The sequence below is a fragment of the Sapajus apella genome, unplaced genomic scaffold (genome assembly GCF_009761245.1).
Source record: "Sapajus apella isolate SASKATOON/1434 unplaced genomic scaffold, GSC_monkey_1.0 scaffold57, whole genome shotgun sequence".
In the NCBI taxonomy this organism is placed as follows: Eukaryota; Metazoa; Chordata; class Mammalia; order Primates; family Cebidae; genus Sapajus; species Sapajus apella.
Genome location: NW_022436997.1, coordinates 11,179,206 through 11,196,233, shown reverse-complemented (window position 1 = coordinate 11,196,233; position 17,028 = coordinate 11,179,206). Strand labels below are relative to the sequence as shown.

General features: G+C 42.5%; 1 protein-coding gene across 2 annotated transcripts in view; it reads right to left on the bottom strand.

Moving 5' to 3' along the window:
- INO80C (INO80 complex subunit C) overlaps positions 1 to 16,297 on the bottom strand; it is a 34,580-nt gene extending 18,283 nt beyond the window's left edge. The window contains exon 1 of one of the 2 annotated variants that reach the window (XM_032245319.1): positions 15,835 to 16,297. In XM_032245319.1, coding sequence (XP_032101210.1) covers positions 15,835 to 15,990 — 156 coding nt within the window. In that variant the 5' untranslated portion in view covers positions 15,991 to 16,297. Of the gene's footprint in view, positions 1 to 15,684; positions 15,776 to 15,834 lie in introns of those variants that run through there. The other variant, XM_032245320.1, reaches the window with a different exon arrangement.
- Between the last annotated feature and the right edge of the window lie 731 nt (positions 16,298 to 17,028).

The window sequence follows — 17,028 nt, the reverse complement described above, 5'->3', positions numbered from 1 at the left end:
TTGCCTACTCTAGCCCATTCTCTGCAGCTCAGCTAGTGACACACTTGTCAATGCAAGCATGATGATGCTCCGCTGCTTAAAACTGGCCAGCGGTTTCTACTTCCCTCTTGGGTAGAAACAAATTCAGGCCTCCTCTCCAGCCTCACCTATTGTTCCCCATCCTTCCTATATTTTGTCTTTTCTGATGCAATATCCATTTAGCCATTTTCTACATGCTATACTAAGATTATTTTCATTGGGATTCATCCGTGTCAGCTTTAATTTTTCAAGAAAGATTAGATTTAGTTTTTTTTTACATGACTAACTTTTATTGCTTGTATGATTTTTTTTCCTTTATGATAATTGTATTTCAACCGGGTACCTGTATTCTGGGAGACCCAGTCTGATAAGGAAGATTTGATTCTCCCATCACATTTAATCAGTAAAAAACATTACTTTGGGCAGTTTTAGCCAGCTGTCAATATTATGTTGCACTATTTTTAAGAGTAACATCTAGTATATATTATATATGTGATGAATAGTTTATATCAGTGAAAAAACAGCAGCTTTATGATAGAGGCAGGGAACTACAGATCAGAAGAAAGGGAGAAAAGGAGAGAGGTGAATGGATGAGGGAAGGGGTAGAAAGTGAGGATGCATAGTGGGCTCAAAACATGCTGCTTTATTTAATGAGTCAGACTTTGTCCCTGCTTCTAACCCAGTGCCTAGCACAGAGTAGGTACCAAATAATGAATGATTCATTGATTAACTGATCAATATTAAGGAGCAAGACAGGGCAGCATGACTGAATGCCAGCATCAGCACTGGAGATGTATATGCTCAGAAGCTCCTTATAAGGAATCATCTCTGGCTGGGATGCAGTGGCCAAACACACAGGAAGGACAACTCTGAAAGAAACAACTGAGTGTGGTTACCTACAGGGGTAGAGGGGAACACAGTGGATAGACAGGGAGATGGGAATGAAATAGAAAATAAATCTTCTCTGAGTATAGCTTTCTGTAGAGTTTTGACTTTTTGAACCATGTTAAGGTTTCATACATTTGAAAAAATAAATAATAAATTCAACGAGGATGGGGCAGGGCAGGGGATTAAAAAAAAGAATTTTTAAAACCCTATAAACACAAATTCACTTGTGTTTCAAATAAATAATATAACCATACTGAAGGGGAGGCAAGGGAGAAATAACCTGAGTAACTATGAATATAGTATTTTGACTATGTAATCCAAGGTTAAAGGCCAAAAAGAACCATACAGAGTTGTTAAGTTTGTTTCTCACAAGGGTACATGTTAATAATTCTGAAACTACTTTATATGTATTCTAAGATACACAACAAATGTAGGAAAGCAAATAAGAAAAGGGAGAAGGCCAAAATGAGCACTGTGGGGTTGGATTGAAACTAGAGGTTATCAATATGAGCTCACAGTTTTCAATATACATGCAGATAATTATAGAAATAGATATAGAGGTGTGGGGGCTGCAGGTATACACACACATGTATTTCCTAGCCCTGTCCACTAAGAAGACTGGAAACAATGAACAACAGGCAAAGCAACATTCAGATCGTGCTTTCTAAATACAATTGGTCCTCCGTAACGGTGGGTTCTGCATCCATGGATTCAACCAACCACAGATGGAAGATATTTGGGGGGAAAAAATGCATCTCAACTAAACATGTACAGACCTTTTTTCCTTGTCATTATTCCCTAAACTGTACAGTATAACAACTACTTATATTGCATTAGGTATTATAAGTAATCTAGAGATGGTTGAAGTATACAGGAGGATGTGCACACATTATATGCAAACACTACGACACTTTATATCAGGTACTTGAGGTTCCAAGGATTTTGGTATCCATAAGAGGTCCTGGAACTAATCCACCACAGATACTGAGAGGCAAGTATATTATTGTCTAAGAACCAGTGATCCTTGAAGAAATGGCTGACTCTAAGCCTGGTGCAGAAACGTATAAGATAAAACTAGAACGTCTATCTTGTGGTGTCAGAAAGGAAGCACTTGTGTCAGTTTATTTGGGTTGCCATAACAGAATATTATAGATTGGGTGGCTTAAACAATAGAAATTTATTTTCTCCAGTTCTGGAGGCAAGAAGTTCAAGATCAAGGTGTTGACAAGTTTGGTTTCTCCTGAAGCCATATGCATCCCTGGAGTCTCTCCCTCTTCTTATGCAGGCACCAGTCACCTGGGATTCGGGCCCTCCCAGATGACCTCATTTAACCTTAATTACCTCCTTAAAGTCCCTATCTCCACATATAGTCACATTCTGAGATGTGCTAGGAGTCAGGACAAAATAATAAATATTGGGGGTGTGGGGGTGCCAAAACTCAGTCCATAAAAGCACCCAAAAATGCATATTTTTGGGACACAGGAGCCAGTGTGAAGAGGCTCCTAATGGCCAAATCTCAAAAACTTAAGCAACAACCGAGTATGTATATAAATCCGGAATATATGACAAACTCTACAACTCAGAAACAAAAAGACCAATAATTCCATTTTTAAAAGGTTTCCCAGTAGACTTTATGTAAAAAGCCTATTTGTTCCATTGCCCCTCCCTATATCAGGGTCATCGGGTGAGGTGCCATAGGCTTTGTACCAGGTGTCTGGAAGGTAGGGTTCCAATGCAAGATGCTCTTCTGCCTGGAACTCTCTTCCTCAGGTAGCAGCTTGGCTCACATTGCTTCCCTTTTCTCTTCCAGTCTTTATCAAAAGCCACCATCTCAATGAGGTCTTTTAAAAGGGCAAAGGATTTCTTCAAAGAAGATATACAAACAGCCAGTAAGCACATGAAAAGATGCTCAACATCATAAGTGATTAGGGAAGTGCAAATCAAAATCACAATGAAATACCACTGCACACCCACTAGTATGGTTACAATCAAAGGCAATTAACACATGTTGGCAAAAGTGTGAAGAAACTGGAACCCTCATACATTGTTGGTAAGAATGTGAAATGGTGCAAAAACACCATTTAAAAAAAAAAATTGGGCAGTTCCTCAAAATGTTAACCACAGAATTATCATATGACCCAATAATTTAACTTCTAGTTATATACTCAAAGAGAATTAAAAACATATGTCCATGCAAAAACTTGTACACAAATATTCATAGCAGCATTATTCATAATTGCCAAAAGGCACAAACAACCTAAATGTCCATCAGCTGATGAACAGATAACACATTTTATAAGGTGGTAGGGCCAGGCACAGGAACTCACGCCTGTATTCCCAACACTTTGGGAGGCTGAGGTGGGAAGATTGCTTGAGGCCAAGAGTTCAAAAGTGGCCTAGCAACGTGGTAAGAGCCTGTCTCTACAAAAAATAAAAGAAAAAATTAACCAGTTGTGGTAGCATGTGCCTGTAGTCCCAGCTAATCCAGAGGCTGAGGCAAGTTCAGGAGTTTAAGGTTTCAGTATGCCATGATTGTGCCACTGCCTTCCAGCATGGGCAGCAGAGCGAGCCCTTGTCTCTAGAAGAAATAAAAAATAAAACGCAAAATGTACTATGTCCATAAAATGTAATATTATTCAATCATAAAAAGAAATGGCATACTGATCACGGATAAACCTTGAAAAAAATTACACTAATAGAAAGAAGCCAGACACAAAAGGCCAAATATTGTATAATTAATTCCATTTATATGAGATACCTAGAGTAGTCACATTCACAGAGACAGATCAGTGGTTGCCAGGAGCTGGCAGAACAGGGGAAAGGGAAGTGACTGCTTATGGGTGATAAGTTTCTCTTTGGGGTAATAGAAATATCCTAAAATTATATATGAAATTGTGAGGGTTACACAACTCAGTGAATATACTATAAGCCACTAAATTATATACGTTAAAAGGGTGAATTTTATAGTGTGTGGATTATATCTCAGTAAAGCTACTATAGATAAATTTGTAAAAGATGGAATGAATAAAGCTGGTAGTGGATTATAACCCACAGAATAAAATAAAAATCCATAACATAAACACTGGTTTTAAAAAAATGAATAAATGGGATGTTGTAGTTCTGGTTACTTGGGAGGCTGAGGTGGGAGGATCACTTGAACCAGGATGCTGCACTGCGCTATGATTGCGTCTGGCAACAGCCACTGCACTCCCGCCCAGGTAACATAGCAATATCCCATTTAATTAAAAAAAAAAAAATTAAAACAGAAAAGAATGAATGGAAGAGAAGAGAAAGCTCTGGCTCACAATAGGATTCTAATTAATAAATCTAAAAGGAATGAAGATTCAAATTATAAAATAACTATTTGGCAACCACCACAATAATAACAATTTCAAGCAAAAGCCATCAATGGATATTAAAAGTCACTGGCAAAGTAAGAAATAAAATGGGATATTTATAGTCTCAAAGTATCTTCCCACAAGATACTTCAATACAAACATCAAGAGAATAACTTTACATTGGAGAAACCTGGTAGATACCACCTTACTAAGTGCTCAAATCTAACATCATTAATAATTTGACATCAAGTGCTACAACAGGATGCGCTGAGAAGAAGACAGCATCAATTCTCTACTTTTGGCAAAAATGTATAACTCAGGCTGGGCGCGGTGGCTCAAGCCTGTAATCCCAGCACTTTGGGAGGCCGAGGTGGGTGAATCACGAGGTCAAGAGATCGAGACCATCCTGGTCAACATGGTGAAACCCCATCTCTACTAAAAATACAAAACATTAGCTGGGCATGGTGGCGCGTGCCTGTAATCCCAGCTACTCAGGAAGCTGAGGCAGGAGAATTGCCTGAACCCAGGAGGCGGAGGTTGCAGTGAGCCGAGATCGCGCCATTGCACTCCAGCCTGGGTAACAAGAGCGAAACTCCATCCCAAAAAAAAAAAAAAAAAAAAAAAAAATGTATAACTCAAATCTAACCATGAGGAAATATTAGACAGGCCCAAATTGAGAAACATTTTAGAAAATAAGCAACCAGTACTCTTTTAGTATCAAGGTCATGTGTTAGTCTATTTTCATGCTGCTGGTAAGGAAATACCCAAGTTTATAAAGAAAAAGAGGTTTAATGGACTCACAGTTCTATGTGGCTGGGGAGGCGTCACAATCATGGCGGAAGGCAAAAGGCATGTCTTACATGGCAGCAGGCAAGTGAGAGAATGAAAGCCAAGTGAAAGGGGTTCCCCTTATAAAAGCATTAGAGGTCCTGAGAGTTATTCACTACCATGAGAACAGTATGGGGGAAACTGCCCCCATGATTCAATTATATCCCACTGGGTTCCTCCCACAACACATGAGAATTTGGGGAGCTACAGTTCAAGATGAGATTTGGGTGGGGGCACAGCCAAACCATATCTTTCAACCTCTTGCCCCTCCCAAATTGCATGTTCTCACATGTCAAAACCAATCATGCCTTCCCAGCAGTCCCTCAAAGTCTTAACTAATTTCAGCATTAACTCAAAAGTCCACAGTCCCAAGTCTCATGAGAGACAAACAAATCCCTTCCACCTATTAGCCTGTAAATCAAAAGCAAGTTAGTTTCTTCCTAGATATAAGGAGGGTACAGGCATTAGATAAATACACCCACTCCAAATAGAAGAAATGGGCCAAAACAAAGGGGCTACAGGACCCATGCAATTCCAAAATCTAGCAGGGAAGTCAAATCTTAAAGCTGCGACATGATATCCTTTGACTCCATGTCTCACATCCAAGCTACGATGATGCAAGAAGTGGGTTCCCATGGTCTTGGGCAGCTCCACCCCTGTGGCTTTGCAGGGTACAGCTTCCCTCCCAGCTGCTTTCACAGGCTGGCATTGAGTGTCTGAGGCTTTTCCAGGCTCATGGTGGAAGCTGTTGGTGGATCTACCATTCTAGGCTCTGAAGGATGGTGGCCCTCTTCTCACAGCTCAACTAGGCAGTGCCCCAGTGGGGACTCTGTGTGGGGGATTCAACCCCACATTTCCCTTTTGCACTCCCCTTGCAGAGGTTCTCCATGAGGGCCCTGCCCCGCAGCAAACTTTGGCCTGGACATCCAGGCATTTCCATACATCCTGTGAAACATGTAGGTGGAAGTTCCCAAACCCCAATTCTTAACTTCTGTGCTCCTGCAGGCTCAACAGTATGTGGAAGCTGGCCAGGCTTGGGGATTGCATTCTCTAAAACCACTGCCCAGGGTCTACCTTGGCCTCTTTTAGCCATGGCTGGAGTGGCTGGAATACAGGGCACCAAGTCCGTAGGCTGCACACAGCAGGGGGGCCCTGGGTCAGGCACATGAAACCATTTTTTCCTTCTAGGCCTCCGGGCCTGTGATGGGAGGGGCTGCCACAAAGGTCTCTGACTTGTCCAGGAGACGTTTTCCCCATTGTCTGGGTGATTAACATTTGGCTCCTCATTACTTACGCAAATGTCTGCAGCCGGCTTGAATTTCTCCTCAGGAAATGCGGGTTTTTCTTTTCTATCACATTGTCAGGCTGTAATTTTCTGAACTTTTATGCTCTATTTCCCTTTTAAAATGGAATGCTTTTAACAGCACCCAAGTCACCTCTTAAATGCTTTGCTGCTTAGAAATTTCTTCTGCCAGATACCCTAAATCATCTCCCTCAAGTTCAAATTTCCACAAATCTCTAGGGCGGGGGCAAAATGTTGTCAGTCTCTTTGCTAAAACATAGCAACAGTCACCTTTACTCCAGTTCCCAACAAATTCCTCATCTCTATCTAAGACCACCTCAGCCTGGATTTCATTGTCCATATCATTATCAGCATTTTGGTCAAAACCATTCAGCAAGTATCTAGGAGGTTCCAAACTTTCTCACATTTTCCTGTCTTCTTCAGAGCCCTCCAAAACTGTTCCAACCTCTGCCTGTTACCCAGTTCTAAAGCTGCCTCCACATTTTCAGGTATCTTTACAGCAGCAACCCACTCTATGGGTACCAATTTACTGTATTAGTCTGTTTTCATGCTGCTGATAAGGACATACCTGAGACTGGGTAAATTATAAAGAAAAAGGTTTAATGGACTCACAGTTCCACACGGCTGGGGAGGCCTCACAATCATGGTGGAAGGCGAAAGGCACGTCTTACATGGCAGCAGGCAAGGGAATGAGAACCAAATGAAAAGGGTTTCCCATTACAAAACCATCAGATGTTGTGAGAATCATTCACTATCATGAGAACAGTATGGGAAAAACTGCCCCCATGATTCAATTATATCCCACTGGGTTCCTTCCATAACACATGGGAATTATGGGAGCTATACTTCAAGATGAGATTTTGGGGGCATAGACAAACCGTATCAGTCATAAAAGATAGAATGACTAAGGAAGTGTTTCGATTAAAGGAGACTAAAAAGACATGACAGCTAAATACAACGTGTGATCTTGGATTGGATCCTGAACCAGATAAGGGGCAAGAATAAGCCTGTATATTAAATATCAGTGTTGCATCAGAGTTAACTCCCTGAATTTGATAAAATTCAGAACGATCTCTCCTCACTACCTTCCCAGACTCCTCTCCAGGGCCTCTGCACGCGGGCGTCTGGGCCCTCCTCTGTTCACACCCATCTTTTGTCTGGAGTGCCCCTCACTTCATCCTTCCCCTATGCATGGTCTTTCCTAACTGTCCTTACATAAGAAAATGACTTTGATTTTAAGAAATTCACACTGAAATATTTAGAGGATTAAAAAAACAACAACAACAAAATACAGGGGCCAAGTGAAGCCTCCCCAAGGAGCATACCCAGCTGCGATGAGCCAGAGGTCATGATCCTGGTTCCTGAGGAGGAAGCTGGAGCTGGCATGCAGGGCAGGAAGGGTGACAAGTAACCTGCTCTTTCAGAGGTGATGGTGCAAAGCCAAAGGAGAAAGCCCAGGCCCACTGGAAGGAACATGAGGTGAGCTGGTCCAAGGAGACCCGCCAGCATTAGCAGAAGGAAAGCAAACCATTCTCCCAATAATCTAACCATTTATAGAGTGTGCCACAAGACTACTCAATGCCCTGGACTGTCAGGAGACTGAGCCTATGAATGGCCTAAATTAAATCAGAGAGAGAGATAACCCTAAGAGCTACCCAGTGGGCACCACGTCAAAAGAGAAAAAAACACCACCACTAGGGACAAGTCCAGGTCTAGTTAAGGGTAAACAGACTATGAAAGAGATTTCATGGGGCCAGATGTGCTTTAAGTTTCAACTTTATTGCTTGAGTTTCTCATAAAGAATGTAACTACTGATATAATACTGTTGCCATCAGGGAGCAAAAAAAATCTGAACTGTTAAAGAGCAAAAAGGACACACTAAAGGGAAGGGAAAAATGCATTCCCCAAGGCTTCCAACAGTGATTACAGAACCATCCACAGACCTGTCAGCTTCCAAGGTCCTATCCTCAGGCAGTGGCGTTAGCTTTTTCTTCCACTCCAGAGATGCTCAAAAACTGCATTTCTTTTTTTATTATCTTGTTGTTGTTGTTGAGATGGGGTCTTGCTCTGTCCCCCAGGCTGCAGTGCAGTGGCACAATCACAGATCACTGCAGCCTCAACCTCCCAGGCTCAGGCCAGCCTTTCACCTCAGCCCCCACTCACAAGTAGCTAGGACTACAGATGCGCACTACGATGCACAGCTAACTTTGGTATTTCTGTAGAGACAGGGTTTGCCATGTTGCCCACGCTGGTCTCAAACTCCTGGACTCAAGTGGTCTGCCCACCTGGGCCTCTCAGAGTGCTGGGATTACAGGTGTGAGCCACTGTGCCCAGCCAAACACTGCATTTCACCCATTCTGTTTATTCCACTTCCCCAATCCCAGTGAGGAAGCTCAAAGGTGCTGTGTGCCCAATGAAAGGAAAACAATGTAGGGGATTCTTCTGACATAGGCATTTTAGTTCCAAGGCCCCAGGGAGACAAGGGAGAACAATGCCAGACAGTGGCCCTCGTTTGAGATTCAGGCAGACAAGTGCATCTGCAGAGACTAAGGGGAGTGGGGTATGAAGAGCGGACCAGAGGTAAAAGTCAGCATTCCAGGCTGCAAGCAAGAGTCAAGAAGGGGATGAAAATGACACACTGAAGCACTGGTTTTTGAAAGGGACCCCTCCTGCTGGCTTGCTCACTCCATCCTCTGCCAGACCCCCACTGAGAAGTCAGGCTGAAGAGGGGGCAGAGAAAGGAAGTCACCCTGGCATGAACTGAGCCACATCATCCCAGTGCTGCCTCCTGCCTCTGAGATTGTGGCAGGCTTCCTTCCTTCTCTAACCAGAGATACCCCTGCTCTAGGCCAGAGCTGGTTTTATGCTTCACTTTCCCACAACCCCCACATTACTGCACAGTTACTCTTCACTTTCCCTCAGCTTGGCCAAGCTGAGACTCCTGTGTCTAACAACAGGATGAGAAGGAGAGAGACCTTTAGTCAAAGAGAACATCAAGTCTGTGAGGCATGGATGCAATAAGATAAAATGATGCATCGTTTCCATATTACTAAAGCACTATTACCAATAAGGACTTTACAAGATGAACTGTCCTGCCCCAAGATATGAACATCCTAAGAGGCGAGGAAGGAATGCCTAGCACTAAGGGGTGCCCCTCTTTGCAGCACTAACAGAGTTAGGGAAGAGAAACCCAGCCTGCTACTCAGGAAGCACATGCCTATGGCTAATATGTAGACTGGAGTTCACAAGGCCTGCGTCTCGTCTTGCTCTGCTCTGCCTAGCTGAAGAGCCCAAATCAATGGCTTCATCTCTTCAAGCAGCAGTATGCTGGACTCTGACTCAAAGTAAAGGATAATTTGGGCATTCTGTCTGTGGTTATAAAGAAGGGGGAAAAATGTCCTTTGTCTTATTACTGAAAAGTCAAATGTCAAGTTACATCTCTCTCATAGAATTATAGATTTAAATAGCTGACCCTGGTCTAAAACTGCAAGGTTACTATAGGGTTACTTAAAATAGCAAAAATTCAGAATGCAACCTAAATATTCAATAATAAAGCCAATTAAATATGAGCAGTTAATTCCTTGGAATATGATGCAGTCAATACTCAAAAGACTATTAGACTTTTAAAAGTCTAATTGAGAAGACTATAAACATGGAGAAATGTTCACAAATTAATGCTAAGTGAAAAAGGAGGCATATAATGTTATATACCAAATATAATGATGAAAAATTATGCCTACATGTAGAAAACACAAATTATAATAGTTGCTGGGGAAAGAGATTGAGTGACTTTTTATGTCAACTTTAACAATGAAAAAAAAAGGTAATTTTTAAAATAGAAAAGAATAACTTTTAAGACTTAAAAATTATCATGATTTTTTGGTTTTTTGCTTTTGTGTTTTTACAAAAGTTGAATAGTAGGATGATTATTTTTTCAATAAATAAACCAAATCAGTCCAGCATCTTCTGGCTGCCCCTCCAATTATAGCGGATTCTATCATCATCTGCACTCTGCATTATCCTTCTAATGATGCAACTACTGCCTCTCCACTTTAGATGTTTTATTAGCTGCTTTGCAAATGAAAAGGCTATTAAGTAACTCTCAGTCTATAGGTTAATTAGATTTCTCAGTCCATTTTATCAACTTTAATACACATTTGAAAAGCCTAAATTGTCCTCTATTGATCCAATAAAACTGTTCCCCAAAGTATTTCTCTGCACCATGAATTTGGTTATATCGGAAATCTAATTAACAATCTTCCAATATAGAAAGTGACAGAGTGATATCAAGAGAGGCAGTTAAGAAAAAAGAATGTAGACTCTGGACAGCACGCCTGGGTTCAAATCCTGACTCTACCACTGTGTGACCTAGGGCAAGTTACACAACCTCTCTATGCCCTGGGCGTTTTTATCTGTAAAATGAAGAGATAATAATTCACAGAGGGTTCTTTGTAGGATTAAATGACATAGTACCTAGAAAATACTTAGAACAGTGCCTGGCACATAGTATATGCTTCATAAATACTAATTACTATTATTTATCCTTCTTCCTTTCACTTTAACACAGCTGTTTCCCACCCCACCAACATTAATCCTTTCAAAGTAACAGCCTGAGTGAATGGAAGACTGTACTTTAATAACATGATTAATCATTAACTGTTATAGTGAAAATATAAATCCACAGACTTGTAATTCTAAGATGATTTGTACCACCCCTTAGCAAGCATGAACATTAGTAGTAATTTCTGCCGAACTAAAGAGAGCCAGCTTGATGAAATGATAAAACAAAGTTGTTTCTGTACTATTAAATTATTTAATAGTATTTCCTAACACTGATGTAAAGAAGGCTTCTATAAATACTTTCCTCAGAATACTTTTAGATGAAAAATATTCCCTTCAACTGCTGAGGATTTCTAAGCATCTAAATTTCCAAAATTCTTTAAATTTCAACTAAGCATTCAATTTTACTTTAGAAATAGCATGTATGTTTCAGGAAAGTTAAACCCACCTTAAGAATCAATGATAATTCATGTTATCTTTAAAAATATCAGAAAACACTCTAATGTCCTATATGTAAATGTGCTTTGTAAACTTTACAATTCTATGAAAGTTTTACATACTTTTCTTTAAGAATCAAAATAGCTAAAATTACTGAAGTAGGGAAATTTAGGTGCTGAATGACCTATAAAATTTCTTCTAAATCAAGAAATACAATCATTTATAGAAAAACACTCAACTTCCCCACTAATGAAACCTTGGGCAACCTGGGTTAATCTTACAATGTGCACAACTCTGAGCCTAGAATGCCTTCTCCAGCAAACCTGTCCAAGCCAACCTCAAGTCCCTCTGCCTCCCTACCTCTCCTTTGAGTACCATCACCAGCACTGAGGAATCATCCTTCTGTGTCTCACCACAATAGGGCAACAACACCTATAATCACCTATAATTAGTTTTGGCTCAAGGTTAAATATTACTGTATCTTCCTTATGGTTTTACTTGTGTGATAGGTAGAATTCCAGTACACCCCTGCCACCCTGCAAGTACCGGAGCTCTGGTGTACACACAACTTCTTCCAGTTATTCAGGCAAACACTAATCTAGATGCAGTTACAAAGGGGCTTTGCAGATATAATTAAGGTCTCAAATCAGCTGACTTTTTAAAAAGACGATTATTCAAGTAGGCCTGCCTAATCACATAAATCCTTTAAATCTGAGTCCAGAGGTCAGCAGTAAGAGAAGTCTGAAATATCTGAAGCATGAGAAGAATTGGACACAAGAAGATTCTCCATAGCTGGCTCTGAAAATGGAAAAGGCCATGTGGCAAGGAACATGGGCAGCAGCTGACAGACAGCAAGGAGACAGGGCTCCCGCAGTCCTGCTGCCCCAAAAGAACAGAATTCTGCCAACAACCTGAACGCACCTGCATGCAAATTTCTTCCCAGAGCCTTCAGATAAGAACTTGGCCAACACTTTGATTTCAGCTTTGTGATATCTAGAGCAGGGAGTCAACCCAGTTGCACTGTGTCAGGACTTCTAATCTACAGAAGCATGAGTTACCAAATGGGTATTAATTAAGTCACTACATTTGTGATAATTTGTAATGGCAGCAGTAGAAAACTAAATACAATGTATGTATGTATGTCATTCTCTCCTGGGAGGTTGCTGGTAGTTTCGAGACAAGCTATAATCCTTTGAAATGTCTTAAGCATACTGCTGGGGACCAAACAGAAACACAGTACAATAAATTATTGCTACATGAACTGAATAGAACAGAACAGAAAGGATGAGCAAGTGACACAGATGAGGGTGACCTCAAGAAGATTCCAGGCAGCCCTTGGGGGTACTGTGCCTATGCCTACTTATTCTCTATATGCTGTGGAAAAGGGAACTAGAATGAAAGGATTATGGCAAGGAAAAAATCTAAGATGACTGGGCACGGTGGCTCACGCCTGTAATCCTAACACTTTAAGAGGCCAAGGTGGGTAGATTGCTTGAGTCCAGGAGTTTGAGACCAGCTTGGGCAATGTGGCGAAATCCCACCTCTATAAAAAATACAAAAAAGCCGGGCGCGGTGGCTCACGCCTGTAATCCCAGCACTTTGGGAGCCCGAGGCGGGTGGATCACGAGGTCAAGATATCGAGACCATCCTGGTCAACATGGTGAAACCCCGTCTCTACTAAAAATACAAAAATTAGCTGGGCATGGTGGCACACGCCTGTAGTCCCAGCTACTCGGGAGGCTGAGGCAGGAGAATTGCCTGAACCCAGGAGGCAGAGGTTGCGGTGAGCTGAGATCGCGCCATTGCACTCCAGCCTGGGTAACAAGAGCGAAACTCCGTCTCAAAAAAAAAAAAATACAAAAAAAAAAAAAACAAAAAAAATTAACCGAGCCTGGTGGCACATGCCTGTCATCCCAAGTACTTGGGAGGCTGAGCTGGGAGATCCATTGAGCCAGGGAGGTCAAGGCTGCAGTGAGCCATGATTGTGCCACTGCACTCCAGCTTGGGTGACAGAAGATGACACTGTCTCCTCTAGTTAAACATCAGCTGCGAAGAGTAGGGTCAAGACAAAAGAAAGCACTATTTCAGGAAATGCTCTGCCCCTTCCAGCTTCTCCTGAGGCTGCTGCTTAGATACAAAAGAGGCCCACAGGGAATACTTAGGCAGCCCTCCAGTCAGAAAGCCCTGCAGCCATCAGAGATAAGATTTCCACCATATTGGATTCCTGGGAATTTCCAGTCTCCTGAAGGCATCTGACCACTCTCAGAAGCCTGTGGTAGTGGAAGTTGATCAATGCTCCCTTTGAAGTCAAAACGATTATTCTTCTCAATATGTCCTAGTGATATTCTTTGGTCCTAGCACAACTGGAATCAAAATGCACCAGTCGCAAACTAGGAGCAATTACTCACAATGCATACATCTGGCAAAGGAGTCTAATCAAGAGAATGTAATAAACTTCTACATATCAATATAATTTTTTTTAAAAAGCCGAATTAGAAAAAATAATTAGGCACTCCACAAAAGATCTGGAATGTTCAATAAGCTTATGAAAAGTGATCGATATCATTAGCCATCAGAGAAACAAATTAAAACAAAGAGATACACTACTACACGCTTAACAAAATGGCTAAAAGTTAAAGACTGACAGTGAAAGACTGACAACGCCCTGTATTGTTACAGATATGGAGCAGCTGGCACTCTCATACTTTGCTGGTAATAATGCAACTTCTTTGAGAAATACTGTTTAACAGTTTCTGAGTGAAATGTGTGCCTACCTTCTGACTCAGTAATTCCACTGCTTGTCAAGAGAAATGAAAGCATCCATCTACACAAAGACTTATAAAAGAATGTTAAGAGCGGCCTATGCACAAAGCCAAAAACTGTAAATATTCAAATATTCATCAGTTGTGGTATGTTTATACAATGCAACAGATATACTGAATGAATGACTCTCAAAAATATTGTTTCAAAAAGGAACCTAGACAGACACAAAAGAGTATGTTCCCTATTGTCCTATATTATTCCATTTATATTAAGCTACAACCCAAAGTCAGTCTATGGTGAAGGGTGGCCGAATAGTGGGTACCTCAGGGAGGGAAGATAATACTGACAGGAAGAAATGCTATCTTGATCCAGGCAGTAGCCATAGCTGAATACATATGTAAAAGGGTACTGGATGTCTACTTTTTTTTTGAGATAGGGTCTCACTGTGTTGCCCTAGCTGGACTGGCACGATCATAGCTCAGGGTAAACCTTGAAATCTTGGGCTTAAGTGATCCCCTTGTAGTTGGGACTAAAGGCATGCGCCATCTAATTCATAAATTTTGGATGGGGGTTGGGAAGCAGGTCTCGAACTCCTGGCCTCAAGCAATCCATGAGCCTTGGCCTCTCAAAGTGCTGGGGTACAGGCGTGAGCCAGGACCTGTATTCTTGAAGATTTGTGCATTGTATTGTATGTAAATGCGCCATCTAATTTGTAAATTTTGAATGGGGATTGGGAGGCAGGTCTCGAACTCCTGGCCTCAAGCAATCCATGGGCCTTGGCCTCTCAAAGTGCTGGGGTACAGGCGTGAGCCAGGACCTGCATTCTTGAAGATCTGTGCATTGTACTGTATGTAAATCTTACTACAGCAAAGTAATATTAAAAGGTTAAAAAAAGCACTAACAATTACCTACAGAAGAAAAGACAAGTTAACATTTCTAGAACAGCCACTGACTGGCTGGGTGAACGGTGTCACACCATACGCTGAGAAGCACAAAGTAACACACACTCTAGCTCTGCTCTTTTGCTTTGAATAAAACGCAGGAGCCAGGGAAAACACTAATCAAGCCACTCCCTGCTGAAAATTTATGGCTGGAATTACGAAGCCTAGATTGCTCAGAGGCCCTGACGTCTGAGCCACGCGCTGAGCTCAGTGCTTTATAGTTATTACTTCATATCCTTAACAAGCCCATAAGACCAATCCCGCTTTAGAATTGGGAAACCAAGGGTCAAAAAAAGCACTTTTCTCAGGATGAGAGAAAGCATACGTATCAATACATCTTATACTCATCCATGCAGGCCATTAGAGCGCTATGAACCTCAAAGACACTGGGTAGAGGTCTGCAGAATGGACAAGGGGAAGACACGCAAATTTCTGAATGACACTCAGAAGTACTAAACCTCATGCTAAAGGCGACCTCGAGGGGAAGAGGCAGTCCTATTAATACTAAGTCAGTAATAACCTCCCCACTTCCTCTTCTCTCCTTACAACACAAGGCGTTGTAAGCCCACGTGTCCAAACGAAGGGAAAGAGTAATCATTTACACTACAGGATAGTGTCTTTCACCGCACCGGAGGACGGACAGGCAGCGGCCCCGCATTGCGCAGGCGTCCTGGCTTGGCTCGGCTCGGCTCCGCCCCGCCCCGCCCCGTCCCGTCCCGCGCTCGCGCAGACGCAGGCCGGGAGCGCGACTGCGTACCTGCGCAAAGCTGGTGGCGCACACTTTTTTCTTCTTACTGGAGCCGTAGCCCCCGCCGCTGCTGCTGTTGTGGGAAGGGCTGGCAGGCCTCTTCTTGCTGTTCCGGACTATTCCGGGAGTGGAAGTGGTGGCCACAATTGGAATTTGAGCCGCCATCACACCCTTAGTCTTCCCCTGGTCCCCCCACCTCTTTCCCAGCGCGGGCCCTGGAACTTCCTTTCCGCCGTTACTTCCGTCTTGATGCTTGAAAACCCGGCCTGGACCCAAAGATGTCGCTGACTTCTCTCGGTGCAAACTAAAAGGCGGAGCTCGGAACTGCCTGAGGCGTTGGGGCGGGAAAGTGGCAGCGGGTATAGTCCTCCCATTGGGGCGCTCTGGGCGTGGGCCTTGGGTGCGGCACGTGCCTGGAAATCCCCAGTGATAGAGAAATAGAATATCTCCCAATCTTTTTAAGTAACTACGTTTTAAGATGCGCGTTGTGTTTTCTGACTTCTAGTCAGAAGAGTAAGTACTTTTGATGTGTCTAAGTGTAAAGCTGGGGTCATTCTCAGTACACTGCCAAGGTACTGGCTTCCCCCTTTGCCCCGCCCTGTCTTCCCCCGCGGAAAAGGTTTGATTATAAATAGTGCCCAAATGGATTTGAAGGGTAGAGTCCGGTTCTTAATCTCTTAAGATTCACAGACTCTTGAGCATGGAATCTGTGCTTCCTTCCTACCCCCACCCCGCATTCCCCACCCCCCCGGCAATCAAATGTGTACAGACACAGGCAAAGTTTTACGGATCTCAGGGAGGTCACAGAGCTGCTAAAACTTATTTAGGAACCTCAGTCCCCTCACCCGCCTTGTTCTTTGCCTCATTCTACCCTATATTTTTACAAAACCTTTGCGAGATTGTACAGCTACATGATTTATAATCTGATGGTTAATGTCTTTTTTGGCTCCTGCTAGAACGTAATCTCTATGAGGGAAGGGTCAGTTATGTCTTGTCACTTGTCCGTCCCCCCAATCACAGTACCTTGTAAGTCGTTGGTGTATTATAAGGTTTTTTTTTGAGATGGAGTCTCACTCTGTCGCCCAGGCTGGAGTGCAGTGGCACGATCTCGGCTCACTGCCACCTCTGCCTCCTGGGTTCAAGCGATTCTCCTCCCTCAGCCTCCTAAATAGCTGGAATTACAGGCGCCTGCCACCACGCCCA